The 27,731-nt window shown below is 43.3% G+C and overlaps 1 protein-coding gene across 1 annotated transcript in view; it reads left to right on the forward strand.

Moving 5' to 3' along the window:
* Nucleotides 1–27,731, forward strand: part of RPS6KB1 (ribosomal protein S6 kinase B1) — a 1,830,003-nt gene that overhangs the window by 490,931 nt on the left and 1,311,341 nt on the right. The window contains exon 4 of the mRNA XM_044054533.1: nt 15,974–16,121. Within this exon, the coding sequence (XP_043910468.1) occupies nt 15,974–16,121 (148 nt within the window). The remainder of the gene's footprint in view (nt 1–15,973; nt 16,122–27,731) is intronic.

Below are 27,731 nucleotides of genomic sequence, written 5' to 3' on the forward strand. Positions count from 1 at the left end.
GAAGCTGCTACCTGGAGTTCTGTGCATACTTTCACCAAACATTATCATTTGCCAATTTTCTCTAAATCCAGGGCTGTTTTTGCCACTGCAGTCTTGCAGGGCCTTATAGCTGGTCCTAATTCTGTTTAAATTCCTCCTCCCAACCTTAGCTTTGGGAATCTACCCAAATGTAATGACTGCAACAGTGAAACACGAAGAACATAGTACAGTTGTGTACACTTACCATAAATGTAGATGTTCGATGTATTCACTGTTGCAATCCGGGTTACCCTCCCTCCAGCCCCCCTTTCTTCCTTTGGCTATACCTCTACTCTAACTTACTATGCTCTAAAAGCTTTTTTGTGTATTTGCTTTTCTGTTGGAGGTATATCCTTGTATTTATAGATTTAATTGCTTCCCATTAGGGGGACTCCTGACATCTGGAGCAAGAAAAACTGAAGTAATGGCATCGGCTGCATGTTTTATACCCCTGACGATGTGACGTCATGGAAGAAGGGACAGCAACCGACGCAGGACCCAAAACTTTGTTAATCAGGCCGACTGTGGGCTACTGCAAGCAGATAACCCAAATGTAATGAGTGCAACAGTGAATACACTCGAACATCTACATTTATGGTAAGTGTACACAACTGTACTTTCCATCTCCCCCTTGGTCCTCTACTCCTTTTAAAAGACCCAGGGAACAGGATTCCCTGAGGAAGAGGTAGAATTGAATGAGGAATCCCTTGCCTGCTGTTCTCAGACTCCCTCTCCTTTGGATTATGGAGTCTGCAAGTCCTGATACTCCCATTGAAGAGATTTCCTTTGGGGGCACAATCTCAAGGATGATGGCAGTTGTTTAAATGGGATTGTGCTCAGGTTACGGAGGTACAAAAAAAGGTACTTTGAGTTGCTGCATGTGGACTCTCCTAAGCCTTCTGCTTTTCGTCCTGTTCTGGCTGCCTTACTGGTTGCATTTTCTAATGATTTTAAGGCTCCAATCTCACAGCTCCCTGCTCCCAGGAAACCTGATAAATTATATAGGGTGCCTGAAGACTGTACATTTTGTACAAGTGTCTGTAGTTTGTGACAAGCCCTCTGAATTGCTTCCTTCACCCAAATGACTGCCCTCTGATAAAGGTAGCAGGACCATGGAAAGGTTAGGCAAAAAGGTTTATACTTCTGCACCTTGGCTTTTTTTTGGGCTGTTAATTATCAGAGCCATATGTCCAGGTGTTTGTTGACTCTCTTATCAAAAGCTGGTCAGGCTATTCCTGACCTTCCGGACTCTGAGGGTAAGACGTCCGCCCTTTCCCTGTTGGGGGCTTCCTCCCAGGTGACTTGTCATTCCTTCAAGTATAGTTATGATGTAGCAGATGCTTTTTGTAAGGCTACTATTTTTGGGTCAGTGATGAGAAAGGTATTCTTGGCTTCGACTTCAACCTTTGCCTGATAATATTAAAGCTAAGTTGATCGATGCCCCTCTTGATAATAAACACTTGATTGGTGAAGCTGTTAGTGCTTTAAGTCCCTTCAAGACAAGGGTTAAGGCATTACTGGAACTTAAACATGTTTGTTTCTCCTGTACCTAAATTCCATAGAAATTACACCACTAAGTCATCTTTTGTTTGCAGGCAGTCTCGCCCTCCTCCCAAGGGTAAAAAGGGTGGTAAGCGGCCTCCTCCTACTAAAGCTACTCCAATTTCTGCACCTTAGAAGCCTCCTTTCCCAGTAAACCAGGTACTGTCTGACTGTCCTGTTCTTCCCAGACACTTTCCTCTTTCTCTTCACTTTTCTCTCTCTCTCTTCCTGTTTGGCTACAGATTACTAAGGATTCCTTGGTCCTGAACATTATTTGCCAGGGGTACCTCATTGTCTGGAAATCGCTTCCCCCTTTTTATGGGTATTCCTCAGCCCCCTCAGGAACAACTCTCTTTCTGTTTGGGATCTTTTGACTCAGAGTATTATTCAAAAAGTTTCTGGGTCTCAAAGGGGAGAGGGTTTTATTCAGAAGGCTTCTAGTGCCAAGGAAAGGGGGTACTTGGAGACCAATTCTAGAACTGTGTGTCATCTAAACACTTTTTTGAAGGTGCCGTCCTTTTGAATGTTGTCTGTTGACTTTGTTCCCCCTTCTGCTTTCTCAAGCTTATATGGTGTCTCTGCATCTCGAGGATACTTATCGCTGTATTCCAGTTCATCCTCATCCCCTTTCCAAAAAGTGTTTACATTTCTCTGTTGCTTCCAGGCATTTTCAGTTCTCTGCTTTGCCTTTTGGCCTTTCTGCTACCCAAGGGTATTCACCAAATGGCTCGTTCCTGTGATTGCATTGTGCAGGATTCGGGGGATCCAAGTCTTTCCTTACTTGGTGACCTTCTATTTCAGGCATCCTCTCTAGAGATCCTGTTGCAAAATCTTTATTTTGCCATTTCTCTTTTGCAAAGCATGGGGTACACAGTAAATTTCTAAAAGTTTTTTCTGACGACTTCTTAAGACCATGTTTTGTCTGGGGTGCAGGATACAGGCTCTGCTTGTGCTGGCATCTCTGCCGCCTCCCAATGCTTTAACATTAATTTCCTTCTTTCAAATACTTATTCCTCTGACCCCTAGGACAACCAGGGAATTTCTGAGAGCTCCTGGGTTCATGGCATCCACCATTCCTATGCTTCCTTTGACCAAACTCCGCATGAGAAAGTTAAGTGGTTTCTGAAGTCATTTTGGCTTCAGCATGTGTATCCCCCTTATAGCTTGCTCTCTCTTCGTGTTTCATAAGGACAGGATGTCCCTGTGTACTAATCCTCCTTTTATGCCCAAAGTGGGGAACGAGTTCTCCCTTAATCAGTCTATTCTTTTGCCCAATTTTTCCCTTCTCCGCTGTCTGCTTGTGAGAAGGTGCTGCACATGGATGTGCGTAGACAACTCAGATTTTATTTGGATAAGACTAAGACTATTAGGCAATCTGATCATCTCATTGTTTTCTTTCATTCTAGGTACTTGGCATCATCTGTATCCAAGCAAACTATTTCTTCTTGTATCTCTAAAGCTATTTCCTTTTGTTAATCCTTTCACATTTTCTTGTTGTGTTATGGCTCCTTCTGGTGCGTTGTTTTCCAGGGTTTGGATACTAACTCTATTCTTGAGGCAGCTACCTGGACTTCTGTGCATACATTTTCCAAACACTGCAAGTTGGATGGACTCTCCAGAGCTAGAGCTGGTTTTGCTATGGTCATCCTTTATGGCTTCCTAGAGGGCTCTGCTGGTCCGTCCTCCTCCCAAGCTTCTTCTTGAGCTTTGGCGCTCTCCCTAATGTTACGAATACTCCAACAGTGAAATGGATGGACATAATACAGTTGTGAAAAATCGTACCATAACAGTAGATGTCCTTCTCTTCACTCCCTCCCTCCTCCACCTGCCCCGGTCTATTTGTCTTCTGGATGTACTGGTTACCTTCTTGTTTTCCCTTGGACTGGCGTTCCTACTGTGGCTGACAGTTCTGAGGATGGTATGTCCGGACGTCACCTTTATTCCCTATGCAACATGAGGCGCATACTTATGGTGCATGTCATATCTTAAAGGAACCTAAGGCTTTGGTATACTGGCTTGGTTGTCCGGCTGACCTTGACATGGGATCCCTAATGTTATGAATACCACAATAGTGAAGAGAAGGACTTCTACCGCTATGGTAAGATTTTATGCAACTGTACTTTCCAGCTTAACTCCTGGGAGGATGACCTCACTGACTCAACAGTCATAGTCCTGACTGTGGTCTAAAGTCTGTCCTCGGTGGTGGTGATGGAGGGGTGTATTTTTCAAGCTTACTTTGACTTTGGAGAGTCACCACCATGGGCCGTTCAGTGTTTGATGTGGTCATGGAGTTTGATGTGATCATGGCTGCCCTGTACCTCTTAGGCCTTCTCCTTAAAAGGGCTTCACTAAGAGACTAAGCCATCTCTACAGATCTCTTAGGACAAGCTTGTACTTTAGTTTTAAGAAATGTTACAAAGGTTGTCTTACTTTCAGAATAAAACAAGGGGTTCTAGTTCTGTATCTTTCTTATTCCAAAGAGGCCTGAAAAGCATCCTTCCCATCCTGGATCTTTGTGACTTCACTTTCATATAGTGTTTCTCCTTGGGCTCTGGCTCATTTGACTCAGGGATTTTGAATGGTATATTTAGACAAGGACATCTTTTTGTACACCATTGGTTGGAGTTGAGGCATTACATTTTTTGATTTACCCTGGGTATGCATCACCTTCCATACAAAGTGCTGCCATTTGGTCTTTCTGTGGCACTTAGCATTTCCTACTAAGTTGGTAGCTGTAGTGATAGAAGCCTTTGAAGAGAAGGAACTTAACATGTCCCCTTGTGTAGGTGACTGACTTCTGGTAACCTCATCAAGAGATGCCTGAAAATGTCCCTAGGGTGAATAAGTCTCATGGTTGCAGTTATTAGAGTGACCCTAAACTGGCAGAAGTCCTCTAATCTCTTTGCAGAGGATTGCCTTCATCAGCCGGACTTGACTGTTCTCTTCCTCTTCCTCCATGGCATAATGGCCACCACACTCTTGATACCTTTAACGCACTTCAGAATGTAGATGTCTCAGTGGACTGAGAGATATTACTGGCTGTCCATTCACCATGCAATCACTGATGTTATCCTCTGGTCATACCCTTATCAGTAGGCCCTGGAGTGGTGGATGGTCTTCATCAAATTGAAGGTGTGTGTATCTTTCCTGAAGCCAAATGCAGTGTGGAATTTGGATGATGGATAATTCGTCAGCAAGTTGGGAGCCTGCATCTGCTCTTCCAGTGTAAATGAGTGGTGTGCCATCACCCTGAGGCAGTCTTCCATATTAACCATTTGAAACTGCATGCATTTCTGTTATCTCTGAAAGGTGTTTATTATGACCTTGTTGTGATGTGGTAGGAAATGTAGCCAGGTATTTCCTTAAAGATGTTCTGTATCTTGGCCTTTCTTTAAAAAATCCCTGTCCTTCTCTGGATGTGAATTCTCAGACTGACATTCTACCTATTTCCTGTTCAAATCCATTTGTTGTAGGGTTTTAAAGTTTGTCTCTTGAAAAATGCCTGAAGCATCTCCGATCTTCAACATATGTGGTGTTTTGCAGGGATCTGGGTGTTCTCTAGTGCCATCTTAATTTTCTTATGAAAGTGTTAGAATTTTCTTTAAACCTTCTCCTTCATTTCACTCTTTGTTTCGTAGGTGGAGAAGCCAAGTTGATTTGCATTAAATACCAAGACGGTTCTACCTAACATGAGTGAGTGTATTTTGGAAAGCAGAAATATTACTGCTCCCCTTCACTCTGATCATGGAAGCTGACAGTTGCCTTGTACACCCTTTTCAAATAAAATTGTTAACTGCATTGTGTTGATGTCCTTCATGGATGCATCTGCAGTCATAACAACTGGGTTGTCCTGTCGTCAGGCAGCCCTTCAGTCGGCCGGATTCCAAAGTCCGGGTCCGGCTTCGGCTGATGTCGCACTTCACCCGACGTCATCTCTGTTGGTCTTCGGGTATAAAAGCATCAGCCGACGCCATTTTCTTCAGTCTTTCTTGCCGCGTGGCGCCCGAAGCAGAAGCTGTTCGCAAGTGCCGGTCGGTCGGATCCAGAGATTACTTCTACGAATACTACTTGAAGACTTCTAAAGCTAAGTACCCGCTGGGGACTCTTTCTTGCCTCAGCCGATGTCAGAAAAAGTTAATAATTGTTTAACCTGTGGGAAACAAATACCTCATAAAGATTTCCACTCTTACTGCCTGCCTTGTTTAGGCCCAGCCCACGACGTAGCAGCCTGTTCGCCTGTGCTTCTTTCAACCGGCGAACGCTTAGGCGTCGGTCGGAGTTCGCAGAACAGTTTTTCGGTTCTGATTTTGCGTACATTATGCCGTCGGATCCTCCGACTACGCATTCTGCTAAAAAACGCAAAGAAAAGACCGACACTCGCGGTCCACGGTTTCGGCCGAAACCATGGTTAAGCAAACAGCGAGTGTCTCGGTTTCGGCCGAAACCGAAAACTGATCAAAATACAGCTGAATCTATTTCTACAGCTGAGGCCCCTGCTACCACTCTTGAATCGGCCTCAGAAAATTTACCCACTACGGTGCTTACCACTGACTTATCAGACACCATTCCTTTGGATGTCTCTACCCCAGCACGTGGTGCTGCTAGGCCTCCAGCAGCCATGTCCATTAAGGCCTTCGCCAGGGCTAAAGCAGCCAAGACTACTAAAGCAGTGCCTGTTAAAACCCCCTCAACCAGGCCCTCTTCTAGTTCTCAAATGCTTACTTTGGCAGAAGATTTAATTTCATTAATTAGAGGATCTCAATCTCACCCAGACAGGGCCTCTCAGCCCCCAGAGAAGAGACCTAGGGCAGAGCCCCCTGAGCCAGTATCCTCTGATGATTCTGCTGATGAATCAGACATTACTGACCAGCCAGAGGCTCCTTTCTCCAATTTTAAAGATTCTGATGCTGAAGAATCCATTCCAGCTGCTTCCCCACCAGAAGAATTCTCCTTTGGGGAAACCTTGCATGCCATGCGAGAACAGTTCCAATGGCAGCAACAGGATTTTTCAGACTCCAGAAAAAGACTTAGGACCTTTTTGCACCTTCCACAGCACAGGCCCTTAGCTATACCTCCTGTTCTCTCTGTGGTGGATGATGCTTTCAATGATGTCTGCTCCGCTCCAGATTCTTTACCCCCAGCCCCTGCCAAACCAGACAGATTTTACAGGGTGCCAGATACTCATCACCACCTTTACAAGGCCCCTCTTGCAGACCCCGAAACTATATCCCAGGTTCCCAAGGCAGTAGTCGCGACCATAGCTAAAAACCCTATTGCTTCTGAAAGGGAAGCAAGGTCATTAGACAGATGGGCTAAACAGGTTTACACTTCAGCCACTCTCTCAGCTAGAGCTTTAAATTGTCAGTTTCACATGATACAATACCAAGAGTTTATGCTTGATCAGTTAACTAAAAAGCTAACCACTGATGAATCTCTTGATAAGAAATATGTATTAGAAATGGTAAATAACATACAGCAGGTTAGTAACCATTCTTTAAAATGTGGCTATGATGCACTGGGGCTTCATTTAGATCAGCCATGACTGGCACAGTAATTAGAAGGCATGCATGGCTAAAGGAGCAAGCTCTACCGGATCATGTTAAATCTAAGTTGCTAGACGCTCCTATGGATAAAACAAGTTTGTTTGGTACACCTGCCCAGCAGGTTATGAAGAAAATGGAAGAAAAGGCAAAATCAGTCCAAACAGTTAAAGATTTCCTGCAGGTTCAACCCCCAAGGTTTAGCAGGAACTGGCCTGCCAAAAATTGGTCCTTTCCTGACTCCACAAGACCCCAAAGGGGCAGGAATAGACGTTCCAGAGGCAGAAACCAATCCAGAGGAAGTACCTACAGAGGACGACAGTGGCAAGGTAACAACAGAGGCACAGACTCAACCTCTGCCACTACATCAACACAGCCACAGTGACTTAATCCTAAATCCGCCTACCAGGGAACAAATAGCAGCTCCTCTAGGCGGAAAGCTAACCTTATTTTCAAAAAACTGGCACCACATAACAAAGGACAAGTGGATTTTACAAACCATAGTTTAAGGTTACCGTTTCCACTTCCACACTTTACCAGTCAAAAGAGGAATGCCAAATCTACCTCCAAATCAAAAAACAGAGGCTCTACAACAGATAATGGAGTTAGCAAACATGAGAGCTGTGGAAAAAGTGCCAACAGCAGAGCAAGGAAAGGGGTTCTACTCCAGACTATTCCTTGTTCCAAGAAAGGAAAAAAGTTGGAGACCAATTCTCGACCTGTCCACCTTAAATACATACATCATTGTCCCAAAATTCAAAATGCTGACCGTACAGCAACTTCTTCCCATGCTGGGCAAGGAGTGTTGGCTGGTAACTCTAGATCTCAAGGAGGCATACCTGCACGTCCCCATTCGACCAATCTGCAGAAGATACCTCAGATTTCTTGCAGGATCAGAGCACTATCAATTCTCAGCATTGCCCTTTGGCTTATCTACTGCGCCCAGAGTATTCACAAAATGCCTGGCATCAGTAATCGCCCATTGCAGACTACAGGGAATTCAAATTTATCCATACCTGGACGACTGCCTACTACAAGGAGACAACAAAAGCAAGCTGACAACAGATTTACAAAGGGTCATTTACTTGCTGCAAGCACTGGGATACACAGTCAACCTTCAAAAGTCAAGACTGATACCATCCCAGACAAGGACTTTCCTGGGAGCGGAATTGGACACAGTAAGACAAATGGCATTCCTAACCACAGAAAAACAAAAAGAACTCCCTCTTTACTTCTTGGCACTAACAAAACTGAACAAGTTAACAGCAAGAAAGGTACTGCAGGCCTTGGGTTTCATGGCATCATGCATAATCTTGGTTCCATTTGCCAGACTACATATGAGAAAACTACAGTGGTACCTAAAGAATTTATGGTCCCAACACAGACACAGCCTAGAAACGGAAATCCCACTAATACCATGCTTAAAACAGGAGTTCCTATGGTGGGCTCAGGCATGCCAGTCAAACCCAGGCCTGCCTTTCCGCAAAGGTCAAGCAAGCCAGACCATCACAACAGACGCTTCAGACCTAGGATGGGGGGCCCACATGCTGGACAAATGCGTACAAGGATTGTGGACACAGGATCAATTTCACCTACACATCAACCTAAAAGAAATGCTGGCTGTAAAACTGGCAATCCAAAAGTTCAGACCATTTCTCAAGGAAGGCCAGTTGATGATAAGGACAGACAACACCACAGTCATGTGGTACATCAACAAACAGGGAGGCACTCATTCTTACCCCTATGCAGAATGACTTTGGAGCTGTGGAGCCTGGCACTCAGCTACAACATCCAGTTACAGGCAATATTTGTACCAGGAAAAGAAAACTCTCTGGCGGATATGTTAAGCAGGACCACATCGGATGCCCACGAATGGCAGCTGCACCCGGACATCTTCAAGACCATCTCGAAGAAATGGGGAATGCGTCAGATAGATCTATTCGCATCCCCTCTCAATCACCAGCTCAAAAAATTCTGCACAAGGACATTCCACCCACTAGCATGGAAAGTGGACTCACTCTCCTTCAGCTGGGAAGGCCTAACAGCATATGCATTCCCACCTCTTCCCTTGATACACAAAGTACTACTAAAAATCAAGGAAGAACGTCCAAGGATAATCCTGATAGCTCCAAACTGGCCAAGACAACACTGGTACCCACTGCTGAGGAGCATGTCTCGGAACAATATGTGGCCAATACCCTGATGCCTGTGATGCTAACTCAGAACAACTACAGCACCATGCATCCAAACCTAAAAGCGTTGCAACTGACTGCATGGAACATCACATAGCAGCTGCTAATCCAGAACTTTCACAAAGAGTTAAAGACATTATTCTTGAAGCACGCAGGCCTTCAACAAGAAGGAACTATGCTGGGAAATGGAAAAGGTTTGTCATTTGGAGTTCTGAAAGAGGAAAAGATGTATCAAACATAGATATGCCTAACATTCTGGAGTATCTGCCGAACTACTTCATTCAGGCCTCTCCTACTCCTCCATCAAGATTCATGCATCAGCTATTTCAGCAGAATACAGCTTTGATCCACCTGTTTTTCACACCCTTTGCTCAGGCAGTTCCTCAGAGGAATCAAGAATGTAAAACCTCCAAGGAAACCACCATTGCCAGCTTGGGACTTAAACTTTGTGCTAGAAAAATTGACACTATCACCCTTTGAACCAGCAGCAACAGCAGACCTACAACACCTGTCATGGAAAACTGCTTTCCTACTGGCAATTACTTCAGCAAGGAGGGTTTCAGAACTACAGGCCTTAATGGCAGTGCAACCCTTCCTAATCTTCCACCAAGATAGAGTGTCCATGAGGACTAATCCTACATTTATGCCTAAGGTGGTATCCAGAGTGTCTTTAAACCAGGCAATCCACCTACCTACCTTCTTTCCCAACCCACAAAACAGAGGGGAAAGAATTCTGCATACCTTGGATGTACATAGACAGCTACGCTACTACTTGGACAGAACAAAAATAGCAGAAAGACTGACCAACTTTTCGTAGCTTATGCAACAGGAAGGGAAGGAAAAGCTATCTCCAAACAGACAATCTCCAAATGGATAGGAAATGGCATACGATTCTGTTACTCCTTCCATGGAAAGCCAATTCCACAGAACATAAGACCTCATTCTACAAGGGCAACAGCCACTACCACAGCTTTCTTACGAGGAGTGGCTACCAAAGACATTATTGAGGCGGCTACTTGGACCTCCGTGCATACATTTGCCAAGCATTATAATTTACCTCTATATTCCAGATCCCGAGCAGGGTTTGCCACTGCTGTACTGCAAGGGATCCTAAACACACCATAATCTACCTTTATCCTCCTCCCCTAGTTGGCTATGGTATTCTACCCAGTTGTTATGACTGCAGATGCATCCATGAAGGACATAGTACAGTTTTGTACCTACCATAAATGTAGATGTCCGAACTGGATAGCATCTGCAGTCAGGATTACCCTCCCTCCTTCCCCTCTGTGGTACTCCTAGGGTGTTTACCCTCCTAATAGCTAGCTAGTGGGGGGGGAGTCTTTCATGGTGTATTTGTTTGTATTTATGTACATACATGCTTATTTTTGTGTTTACCTCTATCTTTTGGAAACATTGGCATCTATCCAAAATTTTTAGCCTTCTAGAGGGCTTCTGGCATCTGGGGCAAGAAACAATGAAGAAAATGGCGTCGGCTGATGCTTTTATACCCGAAGACCAACAGAGATGACGTCGGGTGAAGTGCGACATCAGCCGAAGCCGGACCCGGACTTTGGAATCCGGCCGACTGAAGGGCTGCCTGACGACAGGACAACCCAGTTGTTATGACTGCAGATGCTATCCAGTTCGGACATCTACATTTATGGTAGGTACAAAACTGTACTTTATGCTATAAACTTAACTGTTGGAATTTCTTGCTGTTAAGCCACTGTGCCAGTGAAATAGTTGCTTCCTATGATGCTCCTAAAAGTGACTCAGTTGTGAACATTTGGTCATCTGTTACATTTTCAGCACATATTTCTGCATAGACATTAACTCAGAGTCTGTCCAGAGTACTTAAGAATTCAAACTTTTGAGCTTCTCAGTTTGATTGTTCTTCAGTTTCTTCTACCTTGGGCATTTATATTGCTTGGATTCAACTCCTTCAGAGCCACTGAAAATAGTCCCATGTACTGGGTTTTCATAGGTTAATAGGTTGGTACTAGGCTATTGGCCCTAGGGCCTATACAAGCCTAGTCATAACAATTCCCTGGCTATTTCTTCCCACATTATTTATTTCCCTGGACCCCTGTCTAGCAGGGCGACTAACGTGATCCCTGGGGTGAATTTCATATCTGCCATCCAATCGTCAAGGTTCCTTTTGAAGAGGGCCAAAGAGGCGCTCTGCTTGACATGTATGGGTAGTCTATTCCAGAATCTGAGGAGTCTCTGGGTCAGGAACCTATCCCTCCAGCATGTTTTGTTCATTGTGATGACAAGGTTTAGATCCCTGGAGCGTGTGGCTCTGTGGGATTGGGATTTCTTTGTGTAGCATGTCCAACAGCTTTACAGCTGGAGTTTTTTTTAGACTGTCAGCATAGGGCATCTGGTTTAGGCCTGTGATTCTTTTAGTGAGGTATTTCTGCGGCCTTTCCAGTTGTTGCAGATGTCTTGAGAGGTACATATCAAATGGGGCGTTGTATTCTGTAATGGGTCTAATGAGGGATGAGTACAGTGGAACAATGACCTCCTTTTTTTCTGGATGAAAGCCCTTAGTGATGAGATGTGCCACATAGAAGGATTTCCTGACTGTTGTGGCAATGTGGTTATCGAAGGTGAGACCACTGTCCACATGTGTCCCTAAGTCTCTTATCACACTTTCGGTGTTCAGCGTACTGCCACCTATGTGGTAATTCACGGGTACATGTTTTTTCCCAAAGGAGTTAACTATACATTTCTTGGCATTGAGCTTGAGCCCATGGCTCTGGCACCAAGCATCTGTTTCTGTAAGGCCCTTTTGTAGAATATCCACATCATTTGGGGATTCAATAATGGCTCCCAGTTTGCAGTTACCTGCGAACTTTGTTAGCCAGAGTCCCTTAGTGTTGGCCTGTACTTCAGAGAAGTAGATGCCAAACAAGAGCGGTCCCAGGACTGAACCCTGAGGTACTCCACTTGTCACTTGCCTGGAGCTGGATTTGGAGTCTGCTACTTTTATAGTGTGGGTTCTGTCAGTAAGCCAGTTTGGCAACCCAGTGGAGTGACTTGGGGATTAATGCCCAGCTTAGTAAGTTTGTCTATGATTCCAGAGTGGGGGATGGTGTCGAAGGCCTTTGTGAGGTCCAGATAGGCTGTGTGGACCACCTTACCCTTGTCCATAGCTCTGGAGATTGATTCAAAGAAGTCAGTCAGGTTCAGGTGACAAGATCGTCCCTTCACGAACCCAAATTGGGTGGAGTCCAGTGTTTGAAGGTTGCAAATGTCTTTGTTTATAATGTCCATGGCCTTGCAGATCAGGCTCGTCAGACTGATGGGGCGGTAGTTCCCAGGATCCAAGGTGGATCCCCCCTTGTGGAGTGGGATAACTGTAGCTCTGCGCCACTCAGTGGACACTAAGCCTGAGTTGAGGCTGTGATTAAACATGACACTTAGGTGAGGTGCCAGTTCATTTTGTAGTTCATGTAGTACACAGCCCGGGATGCTGTCTTGTCCCATGGATGCTGTATTCTTAGCATTAGAGAGTGCGTTTTTTATCTGTGTGGCCGTTATTACCGGAATTTGGCAATCTTTCAGTATTCAGATGGGCCCTTTAGGGGGTGATAGGGGCGTGAAGTTGGCAGTGAATCGATCTGCCAGGATATTGGCAATGTCCTTGGGATCAGTATATTTAATGCCATTCTATTGTAGCTCAGAGCAGATCTGAGCATTGCCATTTAGATTCTTGATATAGCTATAGAATGCCTTATGGTTGTCTTTGGAATCTTTGGCAATTTTATTTTCGTAACTAGCTTTGGAGGATTTTATGTGGGATTTCAACTTCTTACTGAGACTGATAAGGGAGTTTTTTGCATCCTGGGATTTTCCTGTTTTCTGCAACAGTTTCTTCCTTTTGTTGTAAAGTTTGTTTATGGCAGGGGAACCACCAAATTGGCTTCCTTTTTTTGGAGGAGAGTGTCTTGGTTCTATTTGGGATAGCAAGATTCATGCACAAGTAGATGTGCTTGTACAGTGCCTTAGTGTAGGATTCAGCAGTCGAACTTTCAGTTCCCGTCTGCATGGGTGTCATGAAGTTTGTCACTTCTGACTTGAATACCATGAAGTTGGCTTTGGAGAATTTTTGTTACTGAAGTTTCCTTACAGGGGGGTGGAAAGGGATGTGGATGTCAAGGGTGATTAGCTTATGGTCAAACTTGACCAACGAGTGGGTGACCATAGATGTGGAGCATCGATTTCCCATGTTGGTAATGACCAGGTCTAGGATATTTGAGCCCCTGGTGGGACTATGGATTAGTTGATCCAGGGCATTTGAATTTATGAATTCCAAGAACCGTTGGGCAAAAGTGTTGGTACATGAGTAGTTTTCCCAGTTAATGGCAGGGTAGTTGAAATCACCCAGTATTAGGGTGTTTGGTTGTATCTTAATATTTTCCAGTATGTTTAGAAAGGTGCAATGAGAATCTTCGGGCATAGTGGGGGATCTGTAGCAAGCTACAGTTTGGATTGCAGTCTTACCTAGTGTCAGTTGCACTTGGAGAATTTCAGACATATTGTGTTGGGCATCTAGCCTGGTGGTGTGGCTGTCCTTGGTGAATATGGACACTCCTCCACCTTTAGTGTTTCGTTCCTGGTTTGGTGGCCAGAAAGTGTGGTAAGAATTGTAGCCTGGTATTGCAGGGTGTAGCAGTTGCGTTCTTTATCATATGGTTTGCAAGCAGACTATTCTCTGTAGGTTGCAAATACCCTTCTGTCACTCGCATGGGATTGGATAGACCTTCATTCTAACAAATGCTGTTGGAGCTCTTTGTTTGTCTAAAAGCTTTACATTTGAATTTCCTTGTGAACGATGTAGTGACAAATCATCACTGTTTCATTGGCAGGATGTGTGCTTAATCACTGGTTGGGGTAAACTCATGGGCTTAAGGATTTATAAGTATTCACATACTGTAGGTTGTGACATTGTAGTATGCAACTCTCCCTCACCAGACTAAAAGCCTTCAGTATATATGAAATAAATAATATACAAGGTAAATGCTGGATACAGAGAACAGGAGAGAATAAACATAAATGTGGACCCACAGATACTGCCCTGCCATAATCCACTGGGATGGTAAGACTGTTTTTTTGGTATTTGAATTCCTGCTGCAGGAAGTACATGTTAGGCATTTCATCACTAGTCAGTATTCCTGCTCCCCAGTCAGCAGCAAAAAGGTGTCCGCTGCTCAGCGTTTTTTTTAGTCATACTGTTAAGCCAGGATCACCTGGTTCATCACCAAGTTGTTCATTATAAAATGTTGGTAGAAATAAGATAACTATCAGGCTGTGCGGCATACCTCTCAACTGTACAGTTTTTCGGAGAATGTCCAGATTTGTACTTAATATTTTTGGTCTGTTTCTCATAAAATTTGACTCTCTTTTTTTTTCTTCTGGCAAATCACTGAAAACCAAAGTCACTAAATAATGACACATCTGAGTCTCAGACATTATACCCTTTAGAAAGTGCATGTTAACACAAAACTTGTTGTTCTAGTGACTTTCTAAGTTTATAGGAGGAGTATTTAAAGTACGTCCCTGTTTTTGGGCTTCTGTACCCCCGTTATTTTAGGCTTTGTCCAGATTTCTTGTACTAAGATATCGAGAGCTATGCTGCGTGGATTTTAACACTCCTTGTCAGTAGACAGAAAAGTGTTTATAGAATGCTTAAGCACTAGAAGTATGGAGCAGATAAACCTGAGTATAGGTATGTTAACAAAGGTGCTTAAGCCTGATGGTTAAAATCATTTCTGTGAAAAATTTGTGGTCATTTTATAAACCCAAAGCTATACAAGAGATGTATGAGCAGCCCCTACTTGTTACAAAGTATATCAAAAGATCGTAACAGGAATAGTTTACCTTATAGACTTGTATCCAATCTACATTCGTTTTGAGAAGGAGGATCTTGAACGAATATGTAAAGAAAGGTAGGCTTGATTAAACTTGAGCAGCAGTGTACATTTTTGTAAGCAAATGTTGCAGTAGATATCTGTGTAGTACTATTAAAATATGCAGAGACCTTTTGTGTAAACAGTTGCATGCTTCAGCCACCATTATACAAGAAGCAGTAGAAGTACACTTTTTACACACAGACACACACCATCTGTCCACTGAAGCTGCTGCCATAAAAATGGACATACCTTGGAGAGGGTCTCTTTAATGTTGAAGTGATAAGGAGTTGATTTTCATCATGGCAGCTTATTGCTGAAGAGGGGGCTACTAACATGGCAGCAGAGACATGTATTTCATGTCTGCATCACTTGAAAGAGATGAAGAAAGTGCATCAAACATTCCATGTTTCATATCAGTCAACAGTTGCCATTTTAGACTTCAAAAGGGACCTAATCACATTGATGGCACCTCCCACTGAAAGTGAAAAATGAGGCATATCGTATGAGTTGTAAAATGTTTTATGCTGCATTAACTCCACATAAACTCAGCTTGATTTGCGACCTGTTATTTTCTTATTCCTGTGAATATGCCATTGTTGCATCTAATTTATTGACAACAGTTTAGCACGGCCAAGTTTTTAACAGAGTTGGGATTATACTTCTGAGATTTCATGTTTTGCCGATGTGTACCTGCATCCACAGTATCTATCACAAACATAAAATGATCCATTAATTTTTCCTTTTTATTCATTTTTCTTAGGCAATGATAGTACGGAATGCAAAGGACACAGCTCACACCAAAGCAGAGCGCAGTATTCTTGAAGAAGTGAAGCATCCCTTCATTGTAGACTTGATGTATGCTTTTCAAACTGGTGGCAAACTCTACCTCATCCTTGAATATCTCAGTGGTTAGTATAATTTATAGAATTTATTTGACTGTAAATCCGTGGCTCACCATCCTCCAGAGACAAGTAAAATAACCATACAAATGTGGTTAGGTTAATCCTTGTGTATGTGTTAGCAGTGAATATTCATTTTATTGTGCAATTGTGAAGTAATAGCTGTAGTGAGTTATTTAGCAGGTTAGTGTCCAGTGCAGTAACTCTGCTTCTTTTTCTGACAAGTGTTTTTCTTTGTCATTTGTCTCACATAAACCATGATATGTATAATGTTGGTTCTGAAGCAAATTGTCGCATTTTTTTCTTAAGCTAGATTGGTATTTTTACATGGCACTGTATGAACAAAAGCATACAAACAAAATGTAATAAAAACATAGAGTAACAAAAGAAAGGAATGAAACCAGCAACATGCCATCATGAATGCATTGAATAGATAAAACTATGAAGCAATTAAGACAGTATTCTGTTAGAATATTATTGAAAATGGAACTTAAAAATGGAACTTAGAAAAACAATGTATAATATCAAAACAGATCAAGATTTATATACTGTTGCCAAAAATAAACTAAAAATATCAGCAAAGGCAGAAAAATGTAGAAGATACGTAGGTAAATATAAAGGAAAAGTACTAAATATATGGATAATTCAAAAAGATTTTTGTAGAAAATTGGGAAACAAAAGCAAAAGGAATACAAACACCACTAAATAAGGAGAAATAAATAGGAACATTTTAGGGAAGTATTTATGAAGACCGTGTTGAACATATCAAAGTTGCTGAATGGATAATAAAATTAAAAGAAATAGTAAAGATCTGTAATGTAGAGGAATATGAAATGGGATGAAGTAACGGCCAGAGAAATTGAGACAAAATTAAGAAAAGCTCCTAACTGGAAATCCCTAGACCAGATGCTGTACCTAACTTCTGGCTAAAAGCGTTAACATCTTCACACAAAGATTTTAGCCCCAAGTAAGAATTACTCAAATGTACACCTCAAACAGACTCCAACGTGGTTAACAGCAGGAAAAAAAGATGCTGCTGTTTAAGAATGAATCTGCAAGGCATCCTAAAGTTTGTAGACAAATAGCTTGCCTTTCGACTGTATACCGGAATTGATGCAGACAGAGTTTGCAGTCCTTTATGGAAAAAAAAGTTCAGTTATGGCAGTATAACAAAAGGGTGACAAAAAGTCATGTGGAACCAAAGGATATTTGTTACTAAATAAAGCCATAAAAGGGAATTGTAAAAGGGGAAGAATTTAATTATGCAAAGATCGATCACATGAAAGCATTTGACAGCATTCCCCCATTCGTGTATAAAGGAATGGTTACAGATATATACGGCACACCCTACATTGATCAGTTACATTATTGTGATGATGAAACAGTGACATAGCACTTCACAGTTGAGCCATGACAAAGGGCAAATTATTATCCCACGGGTAAAAATTCAAAAGGGGGGTATTCCAGGTTGATGCTTTGTCACCAGTGCTGTTTGGTCTCTCTATTAACCTGTTAAGCTGTTAACAGATTAGGTTGTGGTTACAACTTGGCTGCCAGAAGACCACCTTATTTAAAGATCTCTCATCTACTTTTTGTGGATAACTTTATTATTATTTATTTGATAGTTCTTCAAATAAGGAATTGAAAGCACGGCTACAAATGGTTACAACTTTTTCAGATGATATAAGAATGACATCTGGTCTTGATAAATGTGCAAAACCAACATTTAAAACAGGCAAGCTGTAGCAGCAAGAAATTATCAACTTGGGACAGGAATGTGGTATAAAAGAACTGAAGTAGGAGGAAGTGTATAAATATGTGGGAATAAATGAAGGATCAGCGATAAAACATGAGTAAATGTGAATAGAGCTCAGTTAGGAATACTTCAGAAAATGAAAAGTGATATTGAAAACTGCATTGACATATTGGAATACAATCCAATCTATTAATCAATTTACTGTTCCTGTTCTATTAAAGTTTTGGTGTAATTGGCCCAAAACATTATTGGATCAATTGGGCACAAAAACAAGAAAATGCTTCATGCTTATCAAATGTAATAAAAATCCAGTATATACCAAGATTATATATTCCTTGCTCTGAATGAGCTTTGGGTCTCATTTGAAATGTATTACACATGTAGATCTGCAGTTGTGGGACTGCATACATATCTGCTGGCATTATCAGATCCAAAAATAGTAAAAGTTATGAGGAGAAGAAGCAGAAATGGAAATCAAATCATAAGTAGACAAAAATCAGACAGCAACTGAATGTGCTGAAAATAAAAGAAGGAATATAAGGAGAAGGATCAGATGAGAAGGAAAGAAATGTGGAAAGTTCATAGAGTGGCAAGTACAGATATCTCCTGTAGTAGTTTCCTGTTGACTAGAATTTGAGGCAGGAATGGTTAAGGAGAAGTGAATTGAAACAAAAAGATGAAAGGTTAATAATGGAAATCCAAGATAGTGGAATATGTACATATTGGTATGGAAAATCCATTGAAAAAGCTGGAGAAACAGACAAATGTAGGTTCATGTATCTTGTTGCTGGGTGTGATACCCTCATGACACAGGCCCTATATACTGAAAGGATCAGTAATGGGGCAGGACTGTTGCATTAGCTTCATTATTATCAGCATCATTATTATATGGTGACTATTTTATTGTATTTCACTATCATTATTACTGTGAAGCACCTTTCAATATGTTAAACGCCATAAATCCAAAACGAAAAACCTACTACAAATAAATAAACAGAACTGGTAGTGCACGAAACAGGATCCACACAGAGGAGTGAATGAAAAGTGAATGAAAAGTTTAATGAAGCGCCTTTCGTTTGCTTAGTAAGCAAACTTCCTCAGACAAATAAAAATCAGGAACCACAACCTTAAATAGTTCATTAATTTACAATTAATTAAATCAGTTAATTAACATTTAAAAATACATACTAAGAAAAGATTTAAAAATATATGTATATATATTTATAACCACTTTGAATATTGACCATATAAATAAATAAATGAATAAGTAAATAAATAAATAAAGTGGTGTAAGTAAAGGCAACAACAGACAACAACGACCCCATATACAACCTAATCAAGGGCAATGTTATGATCTAAATCAAAATTAAAATTAATCCATCTAGTTAATTTACATTCTATTTGTTTATGAGTGTGTACTGGTACTTTTTCATTATCAATACTGTCGTGCTTCCATGCACTAGTTTAATACTAAAACTTTTACATATACAACTCCCTGCAACAAAAAAATCTTATTGTGATTGTAAATACGGTGACATATACTACCTCATATAAATAAATAAATATATATACAGATACAGATGTTATACCTGGATTATTATATAATTTCAAGGTTTCATTTACACCCTAATGCATACATATAAGCCTACACTTAGTAACCAAACCATGTTGTGTAAACACATCACTGAAGATCTTATCTTTTCAAACTTAATAACTTTAAAATCCCTGCAATGGAATAAGATTCATTAAGGCCAGGAACATGGTAAGCGTCTAGCCTAATCTGCCATCATAATTCATTCTCTAGTAGTCTCAGTTGAACAGGGCCACTTCTATTATCCTGACTTACTTGATCTATCGCCATGAACTTAAATTTATGTGTCGGATATTCCAAAATGTGTTTAGCCAGTGCGTTCACTTCTTTTTGTTTCCTTATGGCGTACACATGTTCATAAATACGTTCACAAAGCTTACGCTCTGTTTTCCCAATGTAGAACGCCATACAATCCTGGCATTGGGCTAAATAAACTAACATACATGAATTACAATTAGCCCTATATTTCAATCTAAATTCATGGCTATGTATCAAGAATCATCCGACATATGTATATGTGTCGGATATTCCAAAATGTGTTTAGCCAGTGCGTTCACTTCTTTTTGTTTCCTTATGGCGTACACATGTTCATAAATACGTTCACGAAGCTTACGCTCTGTTTTCCCAATGTAGAACGCCATACAATCCTGGCATTGGGCTAAATAAACTAACATACATGAATTACAATTAGCCCTATATTTCAATCTAAATTCATGGCTATGTATCAAGAATCATCCGACATATGTATATGTATATATGTGTATATATATATATATATATATATATATATATATATGTGTGTGTGTGTGTATATATATATATATATATATATATATATATATATGTGTATATATATATATATATATATATATATATATATATATATATATATATGTAACCGTACCATGGCTGTAGATATTTGAATGATTGATTCTGCAGTAGCTTATGCTATTTGGGTTATATCCTGCATTGGATGTAACAGCCAGCCAGCTTCCAAAGCTTCAAGGCATCGTCCATGTGCTTGAGCTGACTAATGGTTTAGGTGCATGGAAGGTGCTCTGAAGCTTTGGAAGCTGGCTGGCTATTGTATCCCATGCGGTATATAACCCATATAGCTTAGGCTTCTGTAACAGTGACCAATGTTAAGGACATCTGTATGATGCAGTTTGTACTGTGATGGATGTGAATCATCTCTTTGCTGTATGTGTAGTATCAGGTAAAGCTAATTTTTTTTATGTTTTTAAAGGAAGATTGGCAACCCACTAGAACTATCATCCTACTAACTCCCCAGACTTCATATTACATACAATAAAAGTGAGGCCCCACTGCCCTTTTACGAAGAACAGCAAAAAGCAGTTTTATCACATTCTGAAGTATTGTGGTATGCTTCTGATCTGATGCTATCCGTGTCAGTATTCATCAAAATGGCTCTTAGATCTGACCTCGGTTCCAAGCTGACAGCTGTCAGACAGATCCAGAGCTCAAGCTCATCCCCTTCCCATAATCCCCTGCTATTGTCTAACCCTCTGATCTCATTTGCCGCTGAAACGCTTATGATGTGATCCCAGAGCTCAGGCTAGTCATACAGATAAGTGTGTATATTTTGAGGCTTTTTCTTAGCTAATAGCTTAATTTAGTTTAGTTTTAATTAATCTTTCGAAGTTAATGTAATTTTCTCCCCTCTCACTCTCTAATCTTGTTATTTTCCATCAGGTTCCCTTCCCCTTCCGTTGTGTCTCATTTCCCGCCCTTTTTACCATTGGGGTTAAAAAAAAAAAGAGAGAGAGTTATTGTTATAAAGTGTAGTTATTGTGTTTAGTTAGGGGGTTTTATTGTTTGTAGAGTTTATAGTTGGTGTGTGTGTCTGTATACAGCACCGGCATGGCTGATAAACCCTCTGGGTTTAAGAGATGTTCCTCAAGCAGTCGGAAAGATGCCAGGTTCCGACTCGCATGAGGAGTTTCTTTATTGCTTAGGGTCAGCGCACCCAGAGGTTGAATGAGACATTTGTGCCGTATTCAACCTCAGGGCCCTCATGGAGCACCGCAGTAAGCTTTGTCTGAAGGACTTGGCACAGGGAGGGTCCTCAGCCATCGGACTTCTCTTCCAAGCCCCCTCAGGAACCAAAAATGAGACCTCCTTCTCCCTCGGGTGGGGCACCTCTTCCTCTTCTTATTCTAAGAAGCCTAGGGTCTCGAATCACAGATCCCCAGATTTAAGTCCAGCCTCTTTGGCTTCAGATCCAAGATCTGCAGTCCCGTGAACCTCGGATCAGACTCTTGGATCCAAGATGCCCATGGAGCGAAGGCCTTCAGATCAGAACAGGTGCAAGCTGTCCCCAAATCCAACCAGTTTGTTAGATCTGACCAGTACGCCGTCCAAGCCCTCAGACGCAGCTAGGCTGTCAGATCTGACATTATAATTGAAGGCTCCCTCTCTCGGCCCTCCAGGAAGTCAGATCCGACTCATCAGAGTAGATCCCCTTCCTGAGCAAGTAAGGCTGTGGGATCCAGTGTCGTATCCCCTGCAAGATCAGGTCACTCATCAGTCTCGTCCAGTTACTCCAGCAGTCTACTTCCCTCAGACATGGATAGGATGATGAGGAGCTTCCTCAGGGATCAAATTGAGTTGTGATTTTTAGTGAGAGGCTGGGGGTGTCAGGTATACAAGGTGTACCCCCCTTCTTATCATCAGGGTCCCTGGTTGGCTCTGTTCCATTGCCCTCGGACCAGGGTACGCCTTGCCTCCGAGAAGTAGGTACGAGTTCGCTGTGGGTGGTTTCAGGCCCAGATTTTTTAGACCGTTCCCTTCTCCTGGGAGCTTCAGCACTGGACTGCTCGGGCCATAGCTTCAGGTGGCTTTGGTGCTGTGTCAGGACCCTTGTCCCTTCCCAGATGACCCCAGCCATGGGGGGAGGAGCCTCATCCAGTCCGTTGGCCATTCCGGGTGGTAGAGAGGATGTTCTCCAGTTTGGCAGTTACCATTCTGTCTTCTCTAGGTCCTCCCCGGCCTTGCTCAGGATTGGGTGCTGAGGCTTCATCATCTTTCCAGGGTCAATTCTCCAGTGAGCGCCCGTCCGAGTCCTCACCTGAGCCCACCAGGTAGGAACCCCCTTGGAAGAGAATGTGTAAGAGGAGACACTTGGACTCCACCAGAGAGTCTCTAACTGTGCAAATGGATTTTGAGGAAAGAGACTAGTCTCCCAGACTTCCGCTTGAGGAAATGTCATTCAGGGACATCCTCGAGGTTCTCAAGCAGACGCCGTTGGTCTTCCCAAACCCTGTCTTCAGAGGAGTCCATGTTCCTGAAGCCTTCGGTACAGGCCCATCTTCTACCTGGGTGTCCTTCCCGCTGACGAGCTTGTGGACCTTATCAGCAGAGCTTGGAAGGAGCCATACATGGTGGAACCTGTAACCAAAAAAAGAAAACAAATTCCTCAGTCCTTCCAAGGACAGGACATTTTGGAGCAAAGGGTGTGCCCATCAATGTCATTGTAGTGGCCACTGCTACTAAGAAGGAGCTAGGTGAGCAAAGCTCCTCCATCCATCCATCCCCCGAACAGGGAGTCCTGGGCGATCAATTGTTTTGGAAAGCCTGTGTTTGCTTCAGCTACTGTCGGACTGAGAGAAACTAATTATTTGGCCAATTTTTACCTGCCTTCAGTGGGACTTTGTTTCGGAGCTTACCACTTCCCTTACAGAATTGTTGCCTCCAGAGAGTCTTAAGCTGGTCTCTCCAAAGCTGTCTACTCTGACTTCTTTGGCTAATGCTTCTATGAGGTTGATCTCCAATTTGGCGTAAGCCACCTCTCGAGCAACAGGCACTGGTATTGCCATTCGACGGCACTCCTGGCTTCACCTTTGCATTTTTCAGAAACCTTTAAGGTGTCTTTCATTAATGCCACCTTTGACGGCTCCACCTTGTTTGGTCCATCTGTTAAGGAAACTTTAACCCGCAGTGAGCAGGAAGGCAAGACTCTGTCAGCGGTAGGGATCAAGTTCTCTACCCCCCCCCCCCCCGTGGTCCTTTTCTAAGACCCAGAAAGGAAGCAAGAAAAGTACAGTTGTGTACACTTACCACACTTACCATAAATGTAGATGTTGCTGTCATCACATTTGGGTTATCCCTGCCAGCGTAACTCTCGGTCGGCCCCAATACCAGAGGCTTAGTATTTCTGTGCCGGTTGCTGTCGCTTCAGGACTGACGTCAGGTCATCAGTAGTATAAAGTAAGGCAGCCAACGCCATTACATCAGTTTTTCTTGCCCTAACCTGTCAGGAGCCCCCAAGTGGGAGCCAGGTTCTGTTGGAAGAACCCCACCAGTAGAAAGTAATTGCCAATATGTCCCTTGTAAGGAAAGAGAAGAAAGAAGAGGGGGATGGAGGGAGTGAAACCAGGACTGCAACAGTGAATACACCCAAACATCTACATTTATGGTAAGTGTACACAACAGTACTATGTTCTTCGTGTTTCACTGTTTGCTTTTGGGTTGATTCCCAAAGCTGAGGAAATGGGTGGAGGCAGTCAAGGAAACTAGGGGCTCGCTAGGATGCCCTGCAAGACTGCAGAGGCAAACCCTGCCCTGGATTTGGAGAAGATACGCAGGCGGTAATGATTGGTAAAGGTGTGAACAGATGTCCAGGTGGCAGCCTCCAGGTTGTCCCTGGTGGGGACTCCTCTGAGGAAAGCTGCAGAGGTGGAGGCTGCTCTAGTGGAGTGTGTCCTGACCCCCTTAGGGGGAGGCTTTCCATGTTGCTTGTAGCAGAAGTGGATGCTGTGTGCTATCCATTTGGAAATGGTTTGTTTGGAGATGGCTTTGCCCTCTGCCCCTGCAACAAAGCTTGCTAACAATCGATCAGACTTTCTGAAGGATTTAGTCCTGTCTAGATAGAATCTGAGCTGTCTGTGCACATCTAGAGAATCTGAGCTGTCTGTGCACATCTAGAGAGTGCAGGATCCTTTCCCCCTTGTTCTGTGGGTTAGGGAAAAAGGTGGGCAAATGAATGGATTGGTTGAGATCCACACTGGGCATCACCTTGGGCATGAAGGATGGGTTAGTCCTGAGGGATACCCTGTCAGCTTGGAAGAAGATGGTTCCACAGCCATGAGTGCTTGCAGCTCGGAGACCCTTCTGGCTGAAGTGATGGCCAGAAGGAAAGCTGTCTTCCAGGAGAGACATTTTAGCTCTGCTGAATAGGCTGGTTTGAAGGGGGGCAGTGTGAGCTTTTCCAACACAAAGTTAAGGTCCCAAGCTGGGGTTGGTGCTCTTCTGGGTGGCTTTAAGTTGCTAGCCCCTCTAAGGAACTGTTTGATCAGAGGGTCAGAGAAAAGTGGCTGCTCAGTGGGGAAATGAGCAGAGATAGCAGAGGCATGAATTTTAATAGAGGAAAAAGAGAGACCACACTGTAGTAGGCCTGCTAAGTAATCCAGGATGAGAAGGAGGGAGGGCTGTGTTGTATTGGCTTCCTTAGCCTGAATCCAGGTGCAGAACCTTTTCCATTTGTTAGCATAAGACTCTCTAGCGCTAGGGCATCTGGCCTCACGTATAACATCTAGAACTTGTTTACTCAGTTTGGTATATTGATCGGGGGTTAGGGAATAAGCCAAGCTGCCAAATTGAGGGTCTGCAATTGGGAATGCTTGAGTTTTCCTTCCCTCTGGGTCAGGAGGGTTGGAATCTGAGTGAGATGCCATGGTGGCAGTGGGGACATTCTGTGCAGCTGTGGGGGCTACCAGTGCTGGCGAGGCCAGTCTGGAGCAATAAGAATTGTCCTTGGTTTACCTCCTTTATTTTGAGCAGTACTGTGGAGATGAGAGGTAGTGGCGGAAATGCATAGACCGATGGGTTGACCCAGGGGAAGGACAGGGCATCCACATTCCAAGCCATGCACTGATGCTCCCTGATGTTTGATGTTGGAGGCAAAGAGGTCAACCTTCGGGGTGCCCCATTTCTGAGTTATTAGGGTGAAGGTTTTGCTGTCGAGCTGCCACTCGTGTGGGTCCATAAGTTTTCTGCTTAAGTGGTCTGCCAGAGAGTTTTGGGAACCTGGCAAGAATTGTGCTAACAGGTGGAGTTGCATGGGAGAGGCTGTGTGCCATATGGTCATGACCAGCCTGCATAGAGGGTAGGAATGAGTCCCTTCCTGCTTGTTGATATGCCACATCACAGTGGTGGTGTCTGTTTTGATCAGGAGACCCCCGGAGAGAGAAGGGGCTTGAAAGCTGTCAAGGCATGCTAGACAGCTATCATCTCTTTTTGGCTGATGTGCAGATGGATTTGCTGTGGGCTCCATTGGCCCCTGTATGCACCTGCCGTCCAGGTGTGCACCCTGGGCATAGTCTGATGTGTCTGTGGTGAGGGTCTGAGCAGCAGGGGGGGGTGAGAAAGGTAGTCCCTTGTTGTGGGAGCATGCTGTTGCCCACCAAAGAAAATTTTTTCTGAGGCAAGGTATAATGGGTATGAGAATCTTCAGGTCTTGAGAGTGTTGACACCAAAGTCTTTTTAGGTACCACTGAAGTTTCCTCATATGCAGTCTGGCATATAGAATGAGTAGAATGCAAGATGCCATGAACCCCAGAGCTTGCAGGGTTTTCCTTGCAGATAAATGAGGTCTGGTGGCTAGTTGGGAGAAGGAGGCTGTCAGAAAAGTTTGCTTTTCTGGTGTAAGGAATACCATCTGGGATGCTCTGTCCAGGCTTGCTCCCAGGAATATAATCTTTTTTTTTGGGGGGGGGTACTTGTTTGGATTTATTTTCGTTGATTTTGTACCTTAGGGATGTTTGTGGGGACTTTACCAAGGCCAGGTGCTGGAGCAGCTTTTCCTGGCTGTCTGCCTGAATTAGGCAGTCGTCTAAGTATGGGTAAATCTGGATATTCTTTTGTCTGCAAAAGGCAATGTCCAGAGCCAAACTTTTTGTGAAAACTCTGGGAGCAGTAGATAAGCCAAGGGGAAATGCAGAGAACTGAAAGTGTAGAGATCCTGTCCTGAAACGGAGATATTCCCTGCATGATTTCCTGATAGGAATGTGGAGGTAGGCCTCTTTTAGGTGTAGGGTGGCTAGACCAGCATCCTTGGAGAGCATGGATAGCTTCTGCTGGAGGGTGAGCATTTAGAATTTTGGTATCACCAGGTTTGTGTATAGAATGGATAGATTGAGGATGGGGCACCAGGTGCCCTTTTTTTGGGTACCAGAAAGAGTCTGGAGTAGAAACCTTGGCCTTTCTGTTCTGCAGGAACGTACTGTATAGTTGTCATGGAGAGCAGGGAAAGGACTTGCTTTTGCACCTCTGCCCACTGGCTTGGAGGTAGATCTGGGAACCCTTTTGGAGTAGGAAGGGTGTGGAAAGAAAATTTGTGTCCCTGGGACACTATGTCGAGAACCCAGTGGTCGTTGGTGATGGTGGTCCAGGTGCTTGCATGATAGGAGAGTTTTCCTCCTAGGGGTAAGTGAAGGTGGGCAGAGGGAGGGGGTGGAGGAGGAGAGTCATAGTGAGTTCTTACCATAAGGGAGTGGCTTACAACTCCCTGTTTTAGAAGTGGAGGCAGTCCACTATTTATTATCTCTGCATTCCGTGTGGATGCTGTCTAGAGGTCTGCTTCCATGGGGTCTGGGCTGAACTGACCTGGTGGGAGCAGGAAAGGACCAGTGCTTGGTGGGGCAATGCCTGCTGAACCTGGGTGGCTGGACCTGTAAGAAAAGTAACTGCCTGCATAGATTTTGCTTTATCTTCCATCTTTTTTAAGACCTCTTCTGCCTTAGTGCCAAATAAGTTGTCTCTGTGCAAGGGGGCATCCAGCAATTTAGATTTAACATGGTCTGGCAAGGGCTGTTCCTTAAGCCATGCATGCCTTCTTAAGGACAGGACCTGTAATTGCTGCCCTGCAAGAAGCTTCTAGGGTGTCAAAACCACAGTGCAAAGTGTGCTTAGATGTTCTTCATCTCACATTGCTGCAGTCCTTACTCTTGGGTAGTCCGCTGTCCTCGGTCGGCCCGAATAACAAAGTATAAGGCTGACGTCGGTCAAGGCGCATTTGACTGACATCAGGACGTCAGGGTACAAATGCGCATGACCGACGCCATATCCTCAGTCTTTTTTGCCGCATGGTCCGATGCAGAAGCAGCATTGCAAGTGCCGGTTGGCGTTCTGAGATTTTTCGTTTTCGAAGTTTCAGACCGAGTCAAAGTTGGCTAAGTACCCCGTTGGGGAATATTTTAGTTTTTTCTTGCCTCAGTGGTTTACCGGATGTCAGAAAAAGTGAATAATTGCATTT

Source organism: Protopterus annectens, chromosome 13.part0 (assembly GCF_019279795.1).
Source record: "Protopterus annectens isolate FY-2018-M chromosome 13.part0, PAN1.0, whole genome shotgun sequence".
NCBI classification, from domain to species: Eukaryota; Metazoa; Chordata; order Ceratodontiformes; family Protopteridae; genus Protopterus; species Protopterus annectens.